At 43.5% G+C, this 26,236-nt stretch overlaps 1 protein-coding gene across 1 annotated transcript in view; it reads right to left on the reverse strand.

Annotated features, from left to right (window-relative positions):
* ZSWIM6 (zinc finger SWIM-type containing 6) overlaps positions 1-25,396 on the reverse strand; it is a 457,051-nt gene extending 431,655 nt beyond the window's left edge. Inside the window, exon 1 of the mRNA XM_033930539.1 lies at positions 24,578-25,396. Coding sequence (XP_033786430.1) covers positions 24,578-25,139 — 562 coding nt within the window. The 5' untranslated portion in view covers positions 25,140-25,396. The remainder of the gene's footprint in view (positions 1-24,577) is intronic.
* Positions 25,397-26,236: the final 840 nt, after the last annotated feature.

Here is a 26,236-nt window from a genome sequence, read left to right on the forward strand (position 1 = left end):
AAATACACCAGCTCATTCCCTTCGCTTCCTGAACGATCACTGTTTTGGTTTTACCATCTCCAACTCAAGCTAGGTGACCCAGAAAACTACAGACCTGTGAGTGCAATATAAGATTTTGATGATTTGTCATCAATTCATGTATGGAACAATTCCAGAGTATTTAAAGGAAAGGATGACAGTTTACCACCCTAGAAGATCTTTGCGTTCCAAAAATTCAGCTATGCCGAGGGGCAATGTTAATTCAAAATTATGTAGAAACTTGTGGAATGGCCTTTTGCTGTGTTGGGGTAAAGTTATAGAATTCGCTGGTAGGAGAATTAAGGAAATGTGTTGACAGAGGAACTTTAAGAAAATTCTTAAACACACAACTGTTTAACTCTCTTTGATCGAAGATTTTTTTTGTGAATTTAAATTTTGATGTTTGCTTGTCTTTTCATATTGTTTTAAGCATTATGTATATTTGATCTCATGTAAACCACGTGGGTTAGACCAGTGGTCTCAAACTTGTGGACTGTGGGTTACATGCGGCCCGCCAGGTACTATTTTGAGGCCCTCAGTATGTTTATCATAATCACAAAAGTAAAATAAAACAGTTTCTTGATCATATATGTCTCTTTAGCTATAAATGACAATATTATTATTAAGACTTAGCCAAAAGGAAAGATTTACAAACTATAGAGTTTTACCTCATGCAAAATTGTCATTTCTTTAATAAGACATTAACCATTTTTTCTGCAGCCCTCCAAGTACCTACAAATCCAAAATGTGGCCCTGCAAAGGGTTTGAGTTTGAGACCACTGGGTTAGACGGTATAGAAATTTTAAAAATAAATAAATAAACCCTGCTGCAGTGGTAGCTCTTCCAACCCTGAGGCAGTAGCTGCTTGGATCCAGGTACAATTACCAAACTTTCAGGACTGAATGCACTAGAGAGTTTCCTAGTCCTACACAGACATTGGTTTATAAAACTTCAAAGCAATAACTGCATAAATGCAATCGTTTTCAATATTCCTTTCAGTATGTGCCCAACATACCACCACCTAGATTTCCTTCAGTGCTGGATGCAAATTTTGATAATCACAGAAATTAAGATACGTCTGCTTACATAATCCATTTCATTCCTCTTTAGATTGCCCTTTGTCCATCAATCAAAGTTAAGACTAAATTTTTTAAATTATTTTGCAGCTTTGAGACCCTCCATTTAAGAGTACTAACCAAACCAGCTTGCAAAAATTGTCACCAAGTCAGATTCCCAAGTTCTTGTGTCTTACTTGTAATAAGCACCTGTCATTCTATGTATAACCTCATTCAAAGTATAAAATCATTAGAGGCAAAGAACATACCAAAGTCAAGCCAAAGAATCTGGATAAATAGGTGCCATTACAAGGAAAACCATATTTTTTTTTCATACTTCCAAGTTTTACAAATTTCTTTGGCTCTGCTTTGGTATGTTCTTTGCCTGTGATCTTTGTCTCTAATGATTTTATTCTTTGAATGGGGTTATACACATTATTCGCGGGGGATAGGGGCAGAGCCGGACCATGAATAGGGAAATACCGCGAATATCCAGCTCTGACCCACCCCCGCCTTCCTGGCCTTACCTGGTGGTCTAGCAGGCTTTCGGGGCAGGAGCGATCTTCCTACGCTACTGCCCCGTGCAGATCACCAATAGGAAATGACTGCCGTGAGTTCCCAATAGTCTCTCGAGACTACGGCGGGAGCTCATGGCAGCCATTTCCTATTGGCGATCTACATGGGGCAGGAATGCAGGAAGATCGCTCCTGCCCCAAAAGCCCGCCAGACCACCAGGTAAGGCTGGGATGCCGGGGGGGGAAGGCAAAAATATGGGCGGCGGGGGGGGTTTTTCCCCCCTCCCCCCAAAAAAATCACGATTATATGAAATCGCGAGTACAGAAACCGCGAATGGGGAGGGGGAAGTGTATAAAAAATATACATACATTTTACATGTTGTCATGTGAATGGGATTTTTAAACAGGGCTCCTAGGCACTTAGGCGCCTAAGTTGTATGCTTGTATGACCCATAAAGAATAAGTTCCCATTACTACATGCTGTGGTCGGGTAGAGTAGCGCGGAGTTTTCTTAAGGGATGAATGGCCTTGGTAAAACTTCTTGATGAAACATGTTGGCTAAGTTATCCCTGAAAGACCACACATAAGATAAGTCACTTTATTAAGAATTAATACTAAACCATTTATTTATGTATAATATTGAAACAGTATTGTGATCCGGTAAGGAAGTAACACTTAAAGCCTACGACAATGAATTATAGGAGTCTCAGGTGGTGTTTCTGAGGGTCATTTAAATCAACATTTGCATAAGAAACTGGTTGAATGAGAACTGAAGGTGGAACACTAAGTGATTGTCCCCAATAACAGACTAGACTGAATGCTCTCATTCTAAGCGGGATTTACAGAAGCGGGTGCTTTATTTTAATTTATTATCCCATAAAGAATACGTGCATGTGCATTTATTTTGTAACATATGCATAGGTGATAAACCTATCCCTGCTCTGCTTATTCTCTCCACCTGGGAACACCTATGAATGAACTCATGTGAGTGCATAAACCACTTTTTGATATACTCAAGTCCTTTATAAAATTACTTTCTGTACTGTACCCTTCCATAACTCTCTACCTTCCTCCCCACAGCTTATTCATGAAGTTTTGTTTGCTGAAGACCCTGTTGTAGGCACATCCTCCACTTAAATTGTATTGCTCAATAACAGAGTGTGCGACACAAACCAGTTGTATGCAGATTCCCTGCCCTGAATATTCATCACGGTGGACTCAGCAGATCTGAACCAATCTCACTCTATTTTAAAACAAACAGCAAATCATAAAACTGTGAAACTTGTTAGGTCTTTCTCTTTGTACGATGATCATTCCAGCAAGGTATGACCTGCAATATAAGGCAGTGCTTCGCTATAAGCACCAGAGAGCAATTGAATCCCTCCATAAAATAATATATCAAAGGCTGGCTCAGTAAAAATCAAGTGGGTTTTTCTCTTTAAGAAGAATGTTTATACACATACATGCATTACTTTGCAGCCATTATCTTTTCCATAATGCAATTCCCATATCACTGTTCGTTAGGTTGTAAAAAAAACCCCACCCTATATATACACACAGGGAACTGGAATATTTGAAGGTCTCAAACCTGAAAACTACCATAACATGCTAAAACTAACCACCACACTTGAATTCTTGTGTGGATTTTTATTCCTGTGCTGGAAAGGATATTAAATTGTACAATATGGATCTATACAACATAGACTGTAGACTGAACAAAAGGTCTGGTTGAAATCTAAAGCTTATTATTGACATAGTCCAGGGCTGCTCCTACCGAGGATACGCAAAAGATTGCTTTTATTTACTGAACATACAAAATAGCAGAAGCAGAAACCTACACTCCAGGAAAATACAACTATTCATGCTGGCACACTAACCAGAACTGCAAAAGAAAGGCAAAACATTTATACATAGTACATTTTTCTCCCTACCTCACCTATTTTCTCTCTCTCTCTTTGGTCATACACAACCAAAACCTCAGCATAAAATAAACTCTTGCATTTAAACAAGATATAAAGTAGGAACCCACCTTAGAATGCTAAATATGAGTATTTTCCATAATCTATAATAATAAAACCCTAAGCACGAATGCGCACTCATACCGGCGTGTTCCATGACCCCTGATCTGTAGGTCCGTGGCCGGCAAGAGTGCGCATGCAAGCTTACAATCGCAGACCCCATACTCCACGGCCGAAGTTTACGATGCAGGCGGGGATCGAGAGAGGAGCCGCCACGGCAACTTTAAATGGCTGAAGTTTATGCATACAACAGTCCCTCACACCCGAAGTTTATTTTTAAGTGGGGATACGTGCCACCATGAATATTGCCTGCCTGCTTCCACCTAAGCCACTACCGCCAGGGATCCCTCCTTCCTTCCCGCCCCCCTCCATCAAAGCCAAGCCAACCCATCCCTAGCCCCTACTCCTCTCAGCTGGATCCGACCTCTCCCCAGTTCCCAATTCTCCCACCTACCAGCTCCCCACCGCTGTATTTTAAAAACTTTGGGCAGCCAGCAGCGCAACGAAACCAACCTCCCGCCATTTGCCTGCCTGCCTCAGAAGTGTTCTTTCTGCAGCCTATGTAGAAAGCTGCAGAAAGAACACTTTCGGGGCACTGGCAAATGGCAGGAGGCAGGCTTTGTTTTCCATTCACCATCTACAAGCTCCCCGCCACTGTATTTTAAAATCTTCGAGAAGCCGGAGGTGCAAGGAAGCAAGCAGAAAGAACACTTCAGGGCAGGCAGATGGGCGAGCCGCACTTGCGTAAGAGGCTTCCGACGCAGGCGGCGATCGTGAGAGGAGCCGGCCTGACCGCGGGAAGGAAAGTGAAGGGGGGCCACCAATACACTAACGGAGCAGGCCAGACCGCAGGAAGGAAAGGGTGAGCCGCACCTGCGTCAAAGAAGGCTTCCGATGCAGGTGGCGATCGTGAGAGGAGCCACCGGGAGCTGGCCAGACCGCGGGAAGGGAAGGAGGAGGGGGACGGCAAAAGACTAATGGAGCAGGCCAGACCGTGGGACGGGAAGGGGGGTAGGGGAAAATGCTGCTGCTGATGCACAGGGACGTGGAAGGGGAAGGAAATACCGCTGCTGCACAGAGAAGTGGAGGGGGAGGGAATGCTGCTGCAGCTGCTTCACAGGGTAGTGGGGGGAGGGAAATGCTGCTGATGCATAGAGAAGTGGAGGGGGAGGGAAATACTGCTGCTGCTGTTGCACAGGGTAGTGGGGGAGGGAAATGTGGTTGGATCTACAGCCTCAGCACCCTGGGGTTGTGGGTTCAAACCCCACGCTGCTCCTTGTGACCCTGGGCAAGTCACTCAGTTCTCCATAGTCCCAGGTACATTAGATAGATTGTGAGCCCACCAGGACAGATAGGGAAAATCCTTGACTACCTGATTGTAAAAACTGCTTAGATAACCTTGATAGGCGGTATATAAAAATCCTAATAATAAACTTGATGCATAGAGAAGTGGAGGGGGAGGGAAATACTGCTGCTGCTGTTGCACAGGGAAGTGGAATGGGGAGAGAAATGCTGCTGCACAGGGAAATGGAGGAGGGTATGCTGCTGCACAGGAAAGTGGGGGGGAGGGAAATGCTGCTGCTGCATAGGGAACTGGGGTGGGAGAGGGAAATGCTGCTGCACAGGGAAATGGAGGGGGAGAGAATGCTGCTGCTGCGGCACAGGGAAGTGGGGGGAGGAAAATGCTGCTGATGCACATGGGGTGGGGGAGGAAAATGCTACTGCACAGGGAAATGGAGGGGGAGGGAATGCTGCTGCTGCGGCTGCTGCACAGGGAAGTGGGGGGGAGGAAAATGCTGCTGATGCACATGGGGTGGGGGGAGGAAAATGCTACTGCACAGGGAAATGGAGGGGGAGGGAATGCTGCTGTGGGTGCTGCACAGGGAAGTGGGGGGGCGGGTTGAGAAATTCTGCTTCTGCATAGGGGCAGGGGCAGGGATAGAGACAGATAGAAAGAAAGGCAGACACACAGCGGGAGGGAGAAAGAAAGATAGACAGCAGGAGGGAGACCAAAAGAAGAAAGGAAGAAAGACACATGGTCAGGGACAGAGACAGAAAGACATTCAGATAAAGGGGGCCAGGAAGAGAGACAGACAGAAAGAAAGACAGACAGCGGGAGGGAGAGATACAGAAAGTCAGACAGACATATATTCTAGCACCCGTTAATGTAACGGGCTAAAAGACTAGTTATATTTATAAATCTCTACAACAGATTATAAATTTGGCAACCCTGTGACAAAACCTGCCATTAAACACACTGTATATATGATTCAAATACAAAAAAAAGGAAAAATTACATCTGAAAAAAGCATCTTTAATAAGCACCATGTTTCAATTACTATAGATACTATAGATAGGTACAGCACAAAGATACTTTCACCTTTAAATTACAGTAGTGGCTAAATAACTTGTAAATGCAGTACTCTCAGGAGTTATTTATACTAATGGAGTCTGCATTCATTTTGCAAGTCACCTGATCTCCTGTCCTATAGTTGACCAGTGTAACTGCCCCTATGGGTAGGCCTGGAATGCGCTTAGGGCAGGGGTGTCAAACTCAATCACATAAGGGGCCAAAATCTAACACATAGGCTAAGTTGCAGGCCAAATTTTTTATTAAGATACTTCGGGGTCCTTTTATTAAGGTACGCACGTGTACGTGACTGCGGTAGAGGGAACGGGCTGCTGAGGCTACGGCAGCCTGCTTGGATCCCATAATGGGTTACAAGGATACATACACAAAGTGCTCCCTCCCTAAAAACAATGATTTCTGCCTGTACCAAAAGACAGAAAAGCAAAATACATGAAATGATATTTATACACATGAAATTGAACAAGAAGAGTAAAACAATATCAAGATTTCAAAAAAGAAAGCAGTAATGAAAGGCAAAAAATAAAAAACCAATAGAAAATTAAAATAAAAAAACGAATACCAGGATCTGTCCATCAATTCATCGACGCAGAAGTCAGACTAACACCGAAGATGGGAGAGCAGGTAGGTCACAAGAGGTCTCCTGATGTCCAACCGTCTTTAGCTCCCGACGACATGGGAATGGCGCATAATAGCCTCGGGGCTCCCGATCGTGATGGAGGAATAGCCGCCCTGCAGAGATGAAGCACAACGCTGACATCTAAAAGGGAGCCTCCATTCTCTCTCTGCGAATGGGAAATCGCTTTGTCTTCGACTTTCCTGCCTTCCTTCCAGTTTTAAATCGGGAACCTGCTGTGGACCTCATGCAGATCACACTGTCAGCAGCACCTTACCAATCCCCATTCTCCGGCATCCTCCCCATAGTGATCTCCCTGTAGCGACAAGAAGGGGAGGATCAAAAGGCGAGGTAGGCGGTGGGAAGGCCGGCAGCCCAGCTTCACTGAAATTTTGTAATTGTCTGGCGGGCCAAATTTATTACACGAGCCAGAGTTTGACATGTCTTGACTAGGGGCTAAAGCTTCATCTGCTGTTTTTCTAGCAGTGCACCCTCTTATGGCAGCCCAGCTGCATCAACTAGAGAAAGCCAGCAACACTAGCATTGAAACTAATCCCAATGTTATTTCTGACCATCAAAGCAGGGATACAAGACCAGTCTCCATTCCATACCCAGATTTGAAGCCAGATCAACACGCATGTCTAGCCATTGTTGTCCTCTATTTAACCATAGGAGATGCATGCAGAATGCTCTACAAGTCTTCCCATGTAGAGAATGACACGGTGACAAAATTCATCACCGTTCCCGTCCCCGCGGATAACCGTGGTAAATAATCTCATGTCATTTTCTAGTGTCTATTTCGAACTTGGTCCTTCTACACCATCATTCTTCAAAGCAAAGCTTGCGGGTCAGTGGTTGTGGCCATTCATAGATTCTTCCCTCTCTCCTTAAAGAATGACATGAAGATGGTTTCCCGCGGTTATCCGCGGGGACGGGGACGGTGATGAATTTTGTCACCGTGTCATTCTCTATTCCCATGAAAGGGATGTTAAGATACTAGCCAGTAGTTTGATCTTTTCCTGGTTAAGGAAGCTCTTTTTCAATAGGAAGTGTAGAGCCTTTTAGGGCCAGATTCTATAAGAGGTGTCTAAAGTTAGGCGCCTACCTTAATTGCCCAAACCACCTTAATAGCTTCAATTATGAGCCTTAACAAGCTCATAATTGGAAAAAAAAATTGGCTGATAGGCGCCTACCCAATTCTATAAAAGGTAAGGCGCATAACGCTTCGGTGTGCGTGTTTGGGGGCAGAAAAAAACAGGCACCCCTAGGTGCAATTTTCTAAAGAACTTAGGCACCTGCAATACAGGCCAGTAAAACCCTGGCCTACATTACATTTTTGATAGGCACCATTAAGCATGATTCGGTAAACAGTGCCCAAGCATGATTGACACACAGCTGCCACCTGCCAATTTAGTGTTTTTGGAATTGTCCTTTTACAAGACAGGAGTTAATTTTTAGTGCCCCTTCAATAAAAGGTCTCTGCTTACTAACTGTATTACCTTTGCTGGGCAGGTGCCAAGGTAACAGTCTTCAGTCATAGGCCTTTCAAAATTTTGAGAGCTTTTACTACTACCTGGCTGAATGACTCCCAGATAGCTGTGTGTGTGGGAGGGTGGGGGGAGGTCCGCAGGCAAAGGAGTACTCTCCTTATTAGCTGGTAGAAACCTCAAACTTCTTTTATGTCCTGATGGAAACCTTTAATTTTCCTGGCAAAGTGTATAACAAAGCCATTGAGGGTCAGCTGCAGAGACTATTACTGTTTACTTAGAAAAACAAAATATAGCCACTCCACATGATTTTGGTTTGGGAGAAAGGGGAGAATAAAGGAGGGATACAGCTAGAACAGAGCCGGGGGGTGTCAAGGATGCTTAAACATCGGTTATGGTCTTCCCTTTCAGTACGACACTGGCTGCAAGAGCTAGACAACCCTTTTTTGCGGCACCTGGTGAAACAGTGAGGTAGGATTAAGCGATTCTTGGGTTGGAGTCAGTTACTCTCTACATTGGCATCTTTGAGAGAGGAGCCTCAGTTCCAGGTAGGACACACTAACAGGATATTTGAAAAGTGGGCACAGTATGGGTTAGTTACTTTCAAGACTTCTTGTCTCCTGGGGGGGCGGGGTTGTACCTTTTATTGTTTTGCAGGATAAATTTGGTCTCTCAGAGGGAGATTATTTTACATATCTTCAGGTATGACATTTCATTTGTTCTAAAGGATGGGACAAGACCTCCCCTTTGGGAGGAGAGCACTTGGAGAATTTATGGCTGACTCTCAGGATGGTACTGAGCCCCATTTCTGTTCTCTATCAATATTGGAGGGGGCTTCAATTACATGTGTTTCCATATATGCAGCAGTGACTTGCATCAGATGTTCACTTCCAAAGAGTGGTCTTTAATTTGTAATGAGGTAGGCAGAGCTTCCAAATGTGCATTAATTCAAGAAAATGCATACAAGGTTTTGACACATTGGCACTATACCCCAGAGAAGTTGATAAGATGTTTCCCACAGCATCCAATGAATGTTGGCGTTGAAATGCATACTTGGGTTCCTTTCTTCATATTTGGTGGGATTGCCCTGTTTTGGTATCCTTTTGGCAAGGAGTGACAAATGCCCTGACTTCTTTGATGGGTAGAAAAGTAAACTGTACCCCACTGAGCTGTTTAATATCTGTCCCTCTACCTGGCAAACTAAATTGTTAAGGTGGGGGTTGGCTGCAGCTAAATGCTTGATAGCGGCTCACTGGAAGGATGTTCGCGAGACTACATTGAATGAGTAGGGTTTATGATTACTCTCTATGGGGAAAATGGAAATTTTAGTGGCAAAGCGGAAAGGTAACTACATGCAAAATATAAATCGGTGGATTATTCTCTCTTCCCATTTGGACGGAGTATCTACTTATTTAGCTTAATACCTTTAGATACTTATGCATATGGTTTAGGGGTGGGTTCACTGGTTGGGTAACATCTCATTGAGGAGTACTTGTACGGGGGTGTACCTATGGTATACTGGGATATTTTGGGGAAGACCTGAAAATTAGCAGGTTCTCTTTACTGTGGGGACATATCCCACTAAGATATGTAGGGACTTATTTGGGGTCACCTACTTTGATTCACTATTTGGAAGGTTGACTGTTTCACATAATATGCTGGGATTGCTGTAATTTGTCTTGCTTTTCTTTGAGAGCAATTGGCTGAAAATTGCATATTGTTTTAGTTTTTTGTTTTTTCGTCTGTGCAATGTATTTTCAAAACTTTAATAAAAACTTTTAAATATTAAAAAAAAAAAATAGCCACTTAGTTGAACTGCAGCCTATTCAATGCCTTGAGCATATTTTGGGGCTACTACAACCATATTAAGGCCTGGAAGTATGTAACCATGTGTTCCTTACAGTTGGCTTGTCTTCATCTAAAACTAAATAAATTGCACCATTTTCCTTCGAGTTTACATTCTTGATGCTAGAGGACCCATAGTTCTGAGCAGAACCATGGGGGGATGTGTTCTTGCAGCATAGAAAAAAAAATGGCCTTATGAAATAGGTCATAATCTCATTGCTAACTGCATTCCAGATGTCATTCTGATCCAACACCATGGTCATTTTTTTCATCCATAAAGGTGTAGGACAAAGGTCTCCAGAAAACCTCAGCAGTCATATGTCTCATGCCACAGATTTCTTTCCAAACTCTTTGCAGCATTCCACCCCAGGCATGTGAAGGGGTTTGGCAAAGGAACATGCCCCTTTGTGAGCACCAAAGGCATACAGATTACACAAGAATTATTTTTTGGCTGTTTATGTTTGGTTTTATGCCCGTCTATGACAGGAGACTATAATGTACGCTAAGCTTGTGATTCCAGTAGTTACAAGTCAAGAAAGATATGGGTTAGCCCAGGGGTGGGCAAACTTTTTGACTTGTGGGCCACAATGGGTTCTTAAATTTGACAGAGGGGCCGGGGGGGGTCTTCAAAGAAAATGACCTAGGACCTAGACTAGAGTCTCATCTAGCCTCCCTATTGGTCAGTTTGCTATGCATGCAAATGAGGGGGGGACACGTCACTTCCTGGTATAAAGCATTGTATCTCCTTCAGTTCCCTAGCTTAGGCACCCCAATCCTAGCTACTACCCTTTAGGTGTGCCCCTAAAGTCAATTCCTCCCTCCTGAGAAAATCTGGATGGATTGTCGCATTTAAAGTCGTCGTCCCCCCCATCCCTTGCCTAGGCTGCGATCAGAGCTGTACTGCACACTTCTACCCTCATCTTTCCGCTTCCCACAGTGGAAATTGCTTTTTATTTTTTTACAATTTCCTTGCCTTTCTAATTTGTGCTTCAGTGCAAGGAAAAGCAACGATGCACAATACACACGTATCCGTATAACTACACGCGCGCACATGTATGTTAGACGGGGGCAGAAGCAGCCGAAGTTGTCAAGGGAGGCAATCAAGGTAAGAGAATCCAAAGAAAAGTGCAATGTGGAATCAGGCAGCTGCAGCTCTACCTCCCCGAGCACCGACAGCAGCGCCCCAGAGGGCTCAATCTACCATTGAGCTCCCCAGCCGTGATCACTGCTGCTACTTACGGTAAGAAGCAGACGAGCAATCCTCTAGCGGCCCAAACTCCAGGCTTGCCCTCCTGCGCTTCAATGTAGCCGCTCAGCATGAATGGGATGGAATGTGGCGCAGGCTTTACAGGGCAACTCCAACCTCGCTCTGGCTTCCCCCCACAACCCGTGCAGCCCCACACACCAGTAGGTGCAGTGCTGACCTCAGCCAGGAAGGAGCCGTGCGGCCGCCCCTGGAAAAGGAGGAGGAGCGATGGGGATGCTCCTACACAGGGGAAGGGCGTGTGGAAAGCAGCTGAAAACCTGCAACACACAAGAGTTGGATGGAGGACTCCCGCCCCAGGAGAAAGCTGGCCCGGCATAGTGCCGGCTAATGCTCTTTTTCCGGCCCATGTGCAAAATGAGCGCTTTGTGGGTCAGATTAAAACACTAAATGGGCCTGATCTGGCCCATAGGCTGTAGTTTGCCCATGTCTGAGTTAACCCAAAATATAAACATGAGAAGCAAGTTCCTTCAGTCCCTCATTGTATTACACCATTTGACCTCCCTTCTAATTCTAGGAACTAGAGGTTAAAAAGCATATTTTCACTCTCAAAGCATGACTTTTTTATTAATGCATTATAAATCTGAACTAAGTTGCCTGTTATTGCAGGTTTTAATAACCCACCAACCAGATATTCTGTATAATAGAGACTATTTTAATTAATTGGCTTGTCCATCCAAATTAAAAACCCTATAATTAACAGAACATGATGTAAGGGGGTGGAGCTTGTTACTCATGGCAAAGGTTGCATTTGGTGTGGCTTTGCAGCAGAGGTTGTGATGTCTTCTCGTAAAGTGTTTGCGCACACACAAAAAAAAGCTACAGCGTTATTAAAATTGACTACCTCTGTCCTGAAACATTGATTGTTCTACCTTTTTAGTCTATTTATTGGCTGGTAAATTTGATTTGTCAACTTGTTTCAGGAGGTATTTAAGAATCCATATATCTAGCCCTGCTTTTTATGAAGCCCAATTATTTTTCTCAACAATGGAAAGGTTAGGTTTTCAACAAGGTGTTAATACTCCCACTCATGAAAAATGACAAATTTTAGATCTTTTTAACCATTTCAGTTTGTGCCTTTAGATATGCTAAAGGATGTCCATGTTTCTCTTGTGTCCTGGTCTTAATATCTTTTAAAAACTTGAGATTCCTTGTTTACAGGATACAATTATCAGACAATCTTAAGAAAAGTAGATAGGGAGAAGATTGGAGTTTGGCAGACAGTGTTCAAATTTGAATGGGTAGGTAGGAGTTTGGAATGGGACAATGCAGTCATTCTAAGATTGCTTCTTTGACAAGAGTAAACATAGAACTTCCAACCCTCTAGTTTTCTTCTGATTTGCAATTTAGGAAGAGAAATTCAAAATATGAACATAAATGAAGGACACATTCCCTAAATTGTTGTTATCTAGCATTGCTTACATGTTATTGCCAATTGGAGAAGAAAAATAATTTTACATACTACAGCTTAATGTTTGCTTTGGACAGGGAGGATTAAAAAAAAAATTAATAAAATGCTTTAAGGAATAATCTATTTAGATTCTAAAGATACATTACAGTACAAAAGTTATTCATCATAAAATAAGGATTAGTTGATTTTTTAAATAGCATGAGGCTGTATATTCATGCAATGTTTACTTTTTTGATAAATTCCATTAATCCATTCACAACGTTAAGAGCAATTTTTCTATCTAGAAGATATCACAGATTATACAGTTACTCCACACTTAACAACCAAGTTCTGTTGTTGTGGTCATTAAGTGAGGAGTGTCTTAAGTGTGGCCCCCCTCCCACAGCACTCTACACCTTACCTTAAGCCTTGGTGGTCTAGTAGTGAAGCAGGACAGGAGTAATTTTCCTGTGCTCTTGCCCCATCAAAGCCGCAATCAAAAATGGCTGCCAAGTGTTCCCAAAGCAATGTTCCGAGACTGCAGAAACTCATGGTAGCCATTTCTTATTGTGGCTTTCATGGGGCAGGAGCGTAGAAGATTGCTCCTGCCCCACTTCACCACTAGGATGCTGTGCTGCCATTTCCACCGACTGGTTGGAGAGTTTGTCGTTAATAGAGAATGACACGGGAACAAATTTTTCCCCATCTCCGCAGGAACTCATTTTCCCATCCCATCCCTGCAAGATCTTTTCCTGTCCCTGCCCCATTCCTGCAAGCTCTGTCCACATCTGCAACAAGCCACAAACGCTTTAAAATCATAAGTGTTCAAAGCTTGTGTAGTTAAGGCAGAGCTTACAGGATTGAGGCAAGGCCAGGGACAACAAAACTCGCAGTGACGTGATGGGAAATTGAGTTCCTGCAGGTTCGGGGACAAATTTGTCCCTGTGTAATTCTCTAGTCGTTAAGTAAAGGCTGTCATTTACCGGGTATGTTGGTAAGTGAGGAGTAGCTGTACGGTGCTGGTGGCCAGTGGAGCTCTGTGGGATTCTTTAAGGTTTTGAAACATTGATTGAACATAATGCGCAAAAGTAACTCATTTGGCAAAACTGCTCCCAAAACCAGTTACACAGTGAACCTGGCATGCAATGAAGATACTGTACACACAAACAGATTACTTGTGTCTCTCTACACAAATCAGTGAAGAAAGTATTGTTGTCCCTACTAAATCAACAACTGGTAGAGATATATTCTCATGGTTTGTCAGGTGGGGAGGATTAGTGTAGGTAGTAAGTTATACAGGTAATTATATAATGGATTGCCTATATGTGTTTATAAAAATACCAGCAGAAATAGTGGCTAGTTTGAAAACACAACACCTAAATGCATAAAAAGTAGGTGTGTACACACCTTATTTTATAAAATATATACAAACTCTGATTCTGCTCAACCTCATCCCCTCAACATGCCTATGCTGAAGTCACAGAAGTAAATACTTAATTGCACTCCTTATACTTCCACATGAGGTAGTCTTTATAAGAGGCCTTGTACGTGGTATACTGCTACATACACGTGGAACTCACTTATAAAAGTGTACTTTAATCCATACAAAGCCATACTTATAAAAGTGTACTTTAATCCATACAAATCTGCAATAAAATTTAACTTGCGTTTGAGTTCTACCTTCATATATACCGGTACTTGGAAAAAAAATGTACCTTGTGTAGTTTGTATGGTTCTTTTTTAATAGATTCCTTTTTGAATGACGATAACTGTGTAATGGACTTTCACCTATCCTACCTCCCAGATTCCCCCTTTCTTAGGAGAGAGGGGTTGTAAAGGAGATGTGCTTTTTTCCTTTTCACTCATTGTTGAGATAGTCTCATTAATTGGAAAGATACTATAGAGCCTGTCAAAGTTAAAACTCATGACAGCGAAGCTGGTTGATCAGATGAATCAGAAGCTCAATTGCTGAATTAATGTGCTGAAAATCCAGGTAATTCACCTCTTTAGCAACTGGCCTGTTCATAAAAAAACATCTTTCTTTAATTGGTGTCATATCCCGACATAGTATGACCGGCCTAAAATTATGTAAAGGAAAGATGACATGTAACATGAAAACATGAAATGGATGCTTTTAGATTTAGTAATTCCTTTTTTCTTCAATTCTCAGCATTCCAGTTGGTACTTGAAATAAATCCAGAATACATCGATACTTAAGAACTTGAGTATCTAGCCATGCTAGTTTCGTTAATGGTTCTGGAGGAGGAGGACCTAAACTGTGGTGAATTGGAGAAGTTATTTAGTTTAAGACAAAACTACCACCGAGCATGTACTGCACTTAGAGAATGGCATAAGGATGGATACCCGCAGTTAACTACAGGGTGGGAGAGAGGAACACACTTTGTCCCCGTGTCAATCTCTAAAAACTTGAAACTAGTTATCGATATGTAAAACCTTAACACATCTTAGACAATTTGCTATTGAATTCACTGATTAAAAACAAATAAACTGCATAAGTCATTTTTGGATTTAAATGAACTACTACTAAATGACATTTGTGCCTTTTCTGTCTTTGATGTGGCAACAAGAGTCTTGACTGCTGATTAGACTCCTACCATCTGTAATGTCCTTCCATCATGTGCCCAACTACTCAAACATCTTACAGTTACTGCAACAGATTCTTCCATTGTTACTGGCACAAACAACATTTCCAACATTTAAAAGACACTTATTTTCCTGTTCTTCCACTGTACAGTTTTGATTCTCTTCTACACCCATGTCTGAAAGATAATCCAATTACCTTCCCAGATGATATATAAAACATAGGCATCCTTTAAGAAGGTTGTACCAAAACCAGATAGAAATGGAAGGCTCTTTGTGATTTATCAATAGTTGCACAGAATATACTTTTTTACTTTAATTTATCCCTTTTTATACTTTAATAAAAAGATTTAAATATAAAATCATAAAAGTGTTAGAAGCATGTGCAAATGAGGACAGAGTCCATGGGGACAGGGACAATCTTTGTTCCTGTGTCATTCTCTAGCCCAAGATGAGAGGATCAGATGCAACTCATGCACTTACCAAACACACAGTTCATACAAAGTTATCAATTAGACCTGGTCTAGTTTTCAAGATAGTCAAAGATTATGCATGAAATAAGCCCATAAACAATAGAAACAGTGTGTATCAAGTCTGAGGATATCCTAAAAAGAAAAAAAACCAAAAACCTGTTGGCTACATCAAGTACTGGGCTAAGAACCACTAACTGTACTAACCATCAAAAATTCAGCTCAGGTTTAGCTAGCGTACTTAAAATAAAATAAAAAGACACAGGATAATTGTTTTAAAAGATGCTTCCATTCCATACACATGGCTAAACTCTTGAAATTAGAGCTCTATAATTATACTGAACTCTAAAGAGTAGCATGCTACCATTAGTCATGTTTGATAGTTTGTTCTTATTCTCATTCTCATAAATATTACATGTCTTCTTAAACATAGAAAGTTTGGGGTACGGATGTCAAAATGTTTAAAAGCTGTATTAAAATAGGCACCATTATAATCACCCTAAAGAGCTCCCACTGACTAAGAGACTAGACCAAGGGTGCCCAATAGGTCGATCACGATCAACCGGTAGATCACCAAGGCAAAGTGAGTCGATCGCGGAGCCCATCCCGGGCTCTGTGATACTCACTTTGCCTTGGCGATCTACCAGGCCGATCAGCCTTCCTCTCCCCGACATCAACTCTGCTGTTGGAGAGGAAATTCGGGCCAGCCAATCGCTGCCTGGCTGGGCCGAAACTTCCTCTCCGACGGCAGATTTGACGTCAGGGAGAGGAATGCTGGTCGGCCCGACGCAGAGAAGCAAGGAGAGCTTGGGATGGCGGCAGCAGCTTTGGGGCCTGTTACCCGATGGCGGCGGCTTGGAGGCCTGTTCCCCGATGGTGGCAGCAGTGGCTTGGTGGAGGGCAGGGAGAAAGAAGGGAAACAGAAAAAAGGAAAGGAGGCATGAAGAGAGAAAAAAAAGAAAGGGAGGCAGGGAGAAAGAAAGGGCAAGAAGAGAGGAAGAAAAAGTTGGCGGAGGGAATGAGGTCTGGAGGAGAGGAAGCATACAGGCTGAAAGAAGGGAAGAAAGATTGGATGCACAGTTAGAAGAAGAAAGTGCAACCAGAGACTCATGAAATCACTAGACAACAAAGGTAGGAAAAATGATTTTATTTTCAATTTAGTTATCAAAATGTGTTTGAATTTATATCTTCTGTCTATATTTTGCACTATGGTCCCCCTTTTACCAAACCACAATAGCGGTTTTTATCGTAGGGAGCCTATGAGCATCGAGAGCAGCGCTGGGCATTCAGCGCAGCTCCCTGCACTAAAAACTGCTATTGTGGTTTAGTAAAAAGGGAGGGGGGTATATTTGTCTATTTTTGTATGGTTGTTACTGAAGTGACAGTGCATAGAGTCATCTGCCTTGACCTCTTTGAAAAAACCCCGGAATAGGAATGATAATTAACATTTTCTCAGCGTACAGTATGCTTTCTGTTTTTTTTAATTTTATTGTTGGTAGATCTTTTTGACTTGGTCATTTTAAAAGTAGCTTGCAAGCCCAAAAAGTGTGGGCACCCCTGGACTAGACCCTCTACTCCATGCCTAGTTATTACCCCAATTGATCTCCTCCCATAACTTAGTCGCAAACTTCCTGGGCTAGTCAACACTTGAGAACTGTGTATGGAAAACTGTGCACCACACCAGGAAATGAAAAACTTCAAGGAGTTCCTTGACTCATGCCACAAAATATTAAATTTCTCTCCATTTAAACATTTAGGGCTAGATATTCAGACTTATAAGTTTGACAACATACATACACACACTTTTAGGGGTAGCTATAAATGGATTTCCTATAACACCTACCATACCATGGTTTTCATTCCGGCACCTGGATTCTGTCCCCCAGCCCAAATTGTTTTAATAACCCTAGCCCTCTTGCCACATAAATGGGCTTTCTTGACACCTCTTGGCTCTTGGTGAACAAGCTCTCATGAGATCAGAGACCAAGATCAGATTGTTCCTGCATCATGTGGTTCAAATTTACCAAAAGCCAAGTGTCTTGGTGCAGACAGTAATAAATGGTGAAGCGGGAGGAGGGGGGAGAGGTGCACTAGATGGACGGTGGTTGGCTATATGCAAGCAACTGAGAAATAAAAGGGGTTAAGACTGCTGATGACAAACTGTAGGTTTGAGAGAAAAGGGGAGCAGGTGAGGAAAGAGTGTGAAGCAAGATGAGGGAGAAAGAAAATAATGGAACCTGACTTACAGTAAGAGGTGAAACCAAGTTGCAAATGCTTCAGAGATAGCTGTTAGATTAACACCTGTACATCGATAACAGCATGATTTGAGGTGAGGAGGGGAAGGCAGAGGCAAGAAGGCTGTTAATTTTTGCCAGTACTATATGGTGGCACACTAAAGACAACCTGAATTTATCAAGTTTCTTTTACACAAATAAATGGGAAAAACATAGCCTCAATCAGGTCCTAACAAGCTATGGCACACCTCAAACTTCAATGCAAACAGTGGGAAGGAGGAAGATCTTAGCTGCTAACTTTGAGATTCAAAACAATGGCAGGGAAGTTCCTATTAGTATTTTCCCAATATGAATAGTTATTAGATTGTGAGACTACTAGGGACAGAGAAAGTACCTGCATATAATGTGTATAGCATTGCATACATGTAGCAGTACTACAGAAATTACTAATAGTAGTAGGTGGGGAGAATAGTACACCAATATAGTTTTATTGAAAATTTTACCACAATCATCCAAACCTGATGGGGGTAGAAAGGAACGGATATGGACATTTCATAAAAGATCAGCTTACTAGTTGTAAGCTGCATGAACACAACAGAGAATTAGGCCACCAGAATTCTGTGGCTAAAGAAATTGGTGCATTCTCCAATGTGCCCCAGTGCCATGTCACATTTCTACATATCTGTTAATAAATGAATAGTGGACAAGCGACAAAGTAAGCAGATACAGTGGTACCTTGGTTTACGAGCATAATTCGTTCCAGAAGCATGCTCGTAAACCAAAATACTCATACATCAAAGCGAGTTTCCGCATAGGAACTAAGGGAAACTCACTTGATACGTTCCCACCTACCCCCACCCCCCGAGGCCAGCGGCGCTGCTCTACCCCCCCCCTCCCTCAAGAACCAGCATTACTCCCCACGAAGGCCTCCCCCGCGATCCGGCACCCCCCGCTTGCATCGCACCCCCCCCCCCCCCGGCCGTGATCTGAAATCCCCCAGACCCACCTGAACACGCTGCTTAACCCCATCTGACCACCGGCATGTCCTGTGTGTTGGTGCCGATGCCCGAAAATCTGCGTCCTCTTCTTTGCTGGGCCTTGAGCATCTGCACAAGCTCAAGGCCTGCGAGTTCACGCTCTCTCCGAGATTCTCTCAGGACATGCCGATGCCGGTGGCCAGATGGGGTTAAGCAGCGTGTTCGGTTGGGTCTGGGGGATTTCAGACCGCCACGGGGGGGGTGCGACGCGAGCAGGGGGGTGCCAGATCACGGGGGGCAAGCTCAGTTTCCGAGGCGCCGATTTTGCGAATGTTTTGCTCGTCTTGCAAAACACTCGCAATCTGGTGCACTCGTAAACTGAGGTACCACTGTACTATTATAAATCAGATTTAAAATTTTTAAAACATAGGCTAATTGATTTTGAGGGGCCTCTGGCTGCCACCTCTTCCCCCACCCTATATATATATATATATATATATATATATATATATATATATATATATATATATATATATATATATATATATACACATACATACATACACTGAATATACTATAGTAATTCATGTGATAATATCTAAAACCAATCAGAATATTTATGTTTAATGACCTCGTTTTCTCTATTTTCTTCATGCGACTGGTACGCAAGAGGCAAAAGGTGGCATTTTTAGAGTTCATTTGAACTCTGACCCTCTGCTCAGACCATTTATGATGGCTACTAAAACTGCCAAAGTTCACACTAATTGCCATGTGTTGGCTGGAGCTCCCATCAGGCCTGTTAAAATCTCTTGAGGAAATCAAGAGGAACAAAGTTTGTGAAACCTTGCCCATCTCCTGCAAAAACAGACTGATGGTAGAAACTAGAAACGCATCCAATAGATTATGTATGAACATCAAGCCAACCTGAAATGTTCATGCATATCTATTAACATTTCATAAATAATCAACAATGAAACATTTCATTTGATGGCCAAATATGAAATGTAATTGGAAAACCTATGAAACACTTGGGGGTAAGATGCACTAAAGGCTGCCCCCACCCCCTCCCCTAATAAAAAAAAAAAGTACATTAAACCCTAAGGACATAGAAAAACATTCACCTTTCACCACACCTGATACTAAACGGAGGGGGGGGAAAAAAAAGCTTAAAACAGCAGCACTGGATTGCAAAAAAATATACATAATCTGAAGTCTTAATGAAATACTTTTCAACATACCATTTTATTCAACAAGAACATTAGTTGCATGTACAATATGAAAGATTAGGCACCTGAGTAATCAACTAAACTAGGAACTGGTAAAACATTAGCCAGACAAACCCTCCCCTTTCTCCATCACCCTCTCTTTTTCAACTGAATGGTGCAATGTTGCCTTCACATTCCACAGGTGTTGAAAGCACACCCTCCTGTCTGGGTATATTCATGCTTCTAGTGGTGAGCATAGCAAGCCCGGCTAAGAAATGACTACATATTACAGACATGTTAAAATAAAGTTTTCTATTTAAAGAAGGTATTAATTAGGAACACTTTCAGACACGCAATGGAAATAAGTGGGCATATCATGCTGCTAGGCAAGAAACTGCTACAGCAAGGTCAAGCTCACACAGGGTCCAGACACAACTAGTAGTCGTCATACTGTATAAAAGGGTAAACATTTTCTAATTTAACATGAAAAGTTCTGCAAAAAAAATAAATTTGATTTTTGATCATTAACCAGCACAATAGTTTTAAAACCAGGCACAAAATCCAGCTCAAAACATACAGAGATCACTGGAGGCAACACTGCCTTTAATAAATATTCATACAGAAAGGCTGAGAGAAGACGAGTATCAATATGATTCTTGCCAGTAAATCCCAAATTAGGAATTCTGCTATATGTAATCTAACACTGCACAAAAGGAAGCAGTTTTACAAGCAACTTATTCCATCTGCCTGAAACTGAAGATAAAGTGTAATAGAATCTGAAGCAGTGTAACAATGGAATTTCAACCAAAGCACAAAGAAAGGCACCAGGAGAAAATGCATTCTGCATGTGTTCAGCCATTTTCCTTCCCACTTTCGCATCCAGAAGACGGCATAAAGAGAAAAACTCCCATCGCCGCCTCCTACTCACTGTCTGTAGCAAAAGCTGTAATTTTCAGCTTGTGACATAATACATGCAAATGTTTTAGATTACAGAGAAAATTAAATGACTTCACAACCCAGGGGGTGTAGACAGATGGTAACAGAAAAGCGCTTTTAGCATTCACAAATAACAGTAATTTTGGTCCAACAAATACATGGGTTAACTCATTTTAAAGGTCTGGACAAACTGTAAGCTGCCATGTTTAGTCATGTCAGGACAGACTAAACCTGTTTTTTAGTTTAATAACTAAACATAATCAAGATCAATTAAATGTGTTTCAAAAACCATAGAAGTGCAAATTTTATTTAAACTACAAAAGGCAATAGTGACTTTGCTTTCAGGTGCCTGATCTAAATCTACAAGCAAAAATAGGGACACAAATGAAATTACAAAAATAATCCATTTCTAATGCTTTCCCCAGATGCATAATCCACATCGGCTGGACAAGTAGGGCATTTCACTAGGGATAGTCACTGTGGTATTCTTTCCATGCATATATTAAGTTGAGTATTTAACACGTCATCCACCTTCTATAGATATTCTTTATTTCTTATATTTTTATGCTATTCATTCAATAATTGTGCCAAAATCATCATAAATATTGGAGACATTTTCATTTAACAGGACATCTACAAACGATTGCTTATTGTGCACAAATTGTATGTGCAGTCTCTGCCACAAGAACATTTTTATCCACCACCTCTAAACATAACAGCATGATCCCCAAGGTATTTCTGTAGCAAGCTGAACCCGATTCCACCCATTATCTAAACAACTCTAAGAGCTGGAACTACCCTTGGTTTTATGCTCTTCTGCTGCCCACAAACTCCATGTTTTACTAGGCCTCACTTTGAGAAGTCAAGATTTTAAGCTGTATCAGCATTTCTCTTAGAAAATCACTCTGGTACCTCACCTGTATAAGTTTTTTTAGGGGGGAGGGAATCTTTAAAAGCAACTGACTCTTCTTTTTGAGAAATGAATGGGAAGGAAAGCAATAAAGATGAATAAAGAAAAATTTGCTCATATTATGGCAGCTCTAATGTTGTATTGATAGTGAAGGGTAGGAACAAGAGTAAGGTTTGCTGACTGGGCAAGACACAGAAAGGAAACTGCTTCCCTGCCAACTAAGTCCTGAAAACAAAGGGGGGAGGGGGGTAAAATGGCTTGTCCGAGGTCACGCAGAGCCAGCAGCAAAGGGCACTGAACTCCTGACCTAGGAGATCTCCTGATCACTATAACCACTAACAGTTAGTCCTTCTACAAAAGCTAGGGCTTTAGTTAGATGTCCTTAATGTAGATGGGAAAATACTAAGTTATAGTTACCACTTCAATAACACTAATTTCAAACACTTTTAAACATTTCTAAAGAAATAAGTCATGCAAGTTTAAGAGTAGGATCTGCACCGTTTTAGCAGTGTGTGGGGGATGTGTCCCAAAGGCACCAAGAAAACCTGAAAACCTTTTTCTTCACACCGACCCTTACCAACATTACTCAATGCCCCCACCCTCTATACTGCGCACAAAAAAGTTACTATTTTCTTTCATAGCTAGTTCAAGAGGCCTCCTTTGCTTCTGAAGGCAGTAAGACAGACTGGCTGTTTGTCTCCTAGAGAAGATTGCATCTTTTATTTATTGCCCCTTGGCATTATTTTCACAGTGAATTCCTGGCTTAAATGCAATCAGCCAAGAAACCCTCCCTGTGTGTGCTACTGTCATTTCTCATTGCTTGCAAGCATAGTCAAGCACAAACCTAAAGGAGAAAAAAGAGCTCTACCATTGCCAACTAAACAACAACAAAAAAATCATCATTTGCCACTAATAGGAACCAAAGATATGTCTGAGCCTTTTAAAATGGACAGAAAATCCAACCTAAACCTACAAGAATGTTAATGAGATCAAAAAGGGGTTAGATGGCCTCAAAGCAGAATCCACCTCCCCCCAGGCATAGGAGAAAGGCACAGAGCCCAGATAAAGCAACACTGCCTGGCTTCAGAAAATAAATGATCATGCAGAAAATCACGTTTGCAGATTGCATTAGAATTCAAATGAACCGCAGACAGACAGGACTAAAACACATTTTGATCTTTCTCCAAAAGGGGAAAGGTTTACAGAAGGCAAAAAAAAAAAATAAGCAACTGTGTGTGAAAAAAACAACATAACCCACCAGGCCATTTGGTGCCAAGAAGAGACTTATCAGTCCTGAAAGGTTTGTGGGGAAGATGGGGAAGACAAATGGAATCAGATCTTTTCCTTCATCCTCACTGTGTGGGTCATCCTTTCCAGAGGAAGTGTGACCGTATGTGAAGAGCCACAGCAGCAAACCACGACCTGTCGTCATCCTCCTTCAACTGCAAGGTTTGGGGTTTTTTTTGTGGGGGGGTTGTGGGGGGGGGGTCCAAAAAGAAAAATCGCCAAGGTCTGTTGCGCAAAACCATGCGCTACAGCTTTAAATCGCCAGCCTTCCTGCCTGTGTGTCAAAACCTTTCCTACTTAACGAGCACTGAAAAGAACTAAAAAGCCTCTTTTGTTTGGCTTCCTTTCGGAGGGTGACAGAAAACTGAAAAGACACAAATAAACATGAAAATGAGAACAAAGTGCCAGCTTCTCAATGGGAAAGCCTGGCGGCTATTTGATATGTGCAATTGGCAAACAGCAGCTAAATAAGAGGAGCCCGAGCCCCGCTTCCAGCAAAAAAAAAAAAAAACACCTCACCCACAGAAGTTTTTATTATAAAATTAACAAATGCCAAAGCCCTGCCATTGCTTCTCACGCTACTTGCTTCAGAGGCAAAGGAACTGGATAGGAGGGAGAGCTCCTCGGGACACAGCTGAGCAGAAAATGAAAGCACTCCCCCTTCCCCCACTTTCTTTCCGCCTCACAGGCAGGGAACAATTGGAAATATTGCTGATGAGAATAAAGCAAATTTGGGGCGGGGGGAAAAAGAACAACAAAAATGATGCGAACTGGCCCGGGAAAGGGTGGCGCTTCCCACAGCCGCTGACGTGGGGGGGGGGGATAGAGAATTGTTATCCCCCCACCCTGGGACAGAGGCTGCAGCATGAAAGGTGAGCATCATCCCCTCCCCCAGCTTGGCCAAGGATACCCTCTCGGGCAGGGCTGGCACAGACAGAGCCCCGCTCCATTCCGATCTAGGTTTCAAAAACAAAATAAAATCATAAAACGCTAGAGGGGAAGTGAAAGAAATATAATACGGGGGCTTACAATGGGAAGCAAACAGGAAGCCACACACACACTCACAGCCATATGTATATAATATAGATAAATAAGTATGCACTGCATTGTCTGCCTGCAGATCCCCCTCCTCCTCCTCCTCCTCCTCCTCGCTGTGCCCTTTAAATTCCTGCCTTTGTTCAGCCACCGAAATCTCATTAATTTCCTCTCGCTTCTCTCTCTCCCCTCCACCGCCGCCTCCCGGGCCCCTCCCTTGCCGTGGATCTTTGCTAGGGGATCCGGCGGCGATCTCCCCACCCCTCTGTGTTATTGTTTTCGCAGCAGCCCTCTTATTTCCGCCACCCCCCCCCCCTTCTTCGATCGGTGCCCCTCGAGCACTCACCGACTTGCAGGACGTTGTCCACGCAGCCGCTCTCCAGAAGAGCGATGCCCCGTCTGAAGGGCAGTCGGGTCTCGTCGTTGCTTTCGCCAGCACCGCCGCCGCCCCCACCTCCGGCCGCTGCCGCCGCCGCCGTAGCTGCCGCGGCTGCGGCCGCCGCCGCCGCAGCTGTTCCGGAGCCCCCCGCCGCCGCCGCCGCTGCCACCGCCGCGATAGTCCCCGGCCCGGCAGCGGCACTCTCTTCGCCGCCCGTGTTAAAGGACGAGTACATGCAGATCTCCCTTTCGCTTCGGGGGAAAGACCAGTACACGATCCTGCGCTGCACTGGCTCCGGGATGCGCTCGAAGCGCTCCTCCACCCGCTGGAACGGCCACTTCTCCGCCACCTTGCGAGCCGCGATGTCCAGCAGCGACTCGGGGTTCTGTATCTTGCCGCCGGGCCCCAAAGCCGAGCCTGAAGCTCCACACGCCGCTCCCCCCACCCGCTGGCCCGGCCTGCAAGCCGAGCCGTAGCCGGGTCTGCAGCAGAGCCGCTTAGCGGGAGGCTGCTGACCGCGCTCCGCCATGATCGCACCGCTTCTAGCTAGGCGGCGGAAGTGGCTGCACCAGATAAACTGGACAAGCAGGAAGCGACGGCGCTGGGGAAGGGAAAGGAAGGGGGAGGAGGTGGGGAAAGGGCGGAGGAGGGGGTGTGCGCGTGAGACGGTCGAGGAAGGCGCATGCGCGCGAGACTGATGGGTGGAGGGGCGTTCGTGGAGGCTGGGTGGGGAAAAGCACGCATGCTGGAGAGCGCGCGCGGCGAGCCTCCCCGACCAACCGGAGAGCTCTGCTGTCGAACCTTGTAGGGAAGTGTTGGGGCGTTTTCCTTCGCTCGCGCGTCACAGGATAAACAAACAGAGTTGGGCGGGGTCTATGCAAATTACATTTAAAGGAATAGACGTAGAAGCCTTTGAGAAAAAGTCTCAAGTAGGTAAGGACAGCTAAACGGCAGGGAAGATCTTCACAAGGCGCAGGGGGGGGGGGGCGGAGTGTTTTGCAATTAATAGAATACATTTTACAGGAAAAGGGCCGGTCATTCATTGCCACGGGCGTAAAGCTGAAGAAGGGCTGAGCTCCTAAATTCCACTCCTGTAACATCTTGCTCCTCTAGCTTGGAAAAGTGGGAGGAGAATCTTTGAAGTTTTCGAGTCTCCTCCCCTCCTTGGGATGTCAGCCGGCTGAGCTGAGCCTCGAGTGGGAATAGTTGGGCGGGTTGTCTCTGACGGCATAAAAGGAAGGAATGTGGGCGGATCTGAAGCTTCACTAACCGTGTGACCTCGGTTGGGACCGCCTGGTTTGGTAGAGGAGGAGATAGAGATGAAGGGAGATTGATGCTGACGTCAGGGATTCTTTCAAAACAGAATGACTCGAGAGGGAGGGCTAAAGCGGAAATGAAAGTAGTGGTGAGCTTGGAGCTTGGCAAGAGCCCATAAAGGGGTTCTGCTTTAGACAATGTACGCTTAGATTCAAATAACTTTATTGGCATGACAGTTTTTACTGGTATTTTTCAATGAAAAGCTCTACTTACAGAGGAGGCATGATTTCTATCTCGCATTGGCTTTAAACCCTCCTTTCTATTTTGCCAGCACCTGAGCATTAGGAACCGATGTGACAGCAAAAAGAG

The sequence above is a fragment of the Geotrypetes seraphini genome, chromosome 1, assembly GCF_902459505.1.
Source record: "Geotrypetes seraphini chromosome 1, aGeoSer1.1, whole genome shotgun sequence".
Lineage (NCBI taxonomy): Eukaryota > Metazoa > Chordata > Amphibia > Gymnophiona > Dermophiidae > Geotrypetes > Geotrypetes seraphini.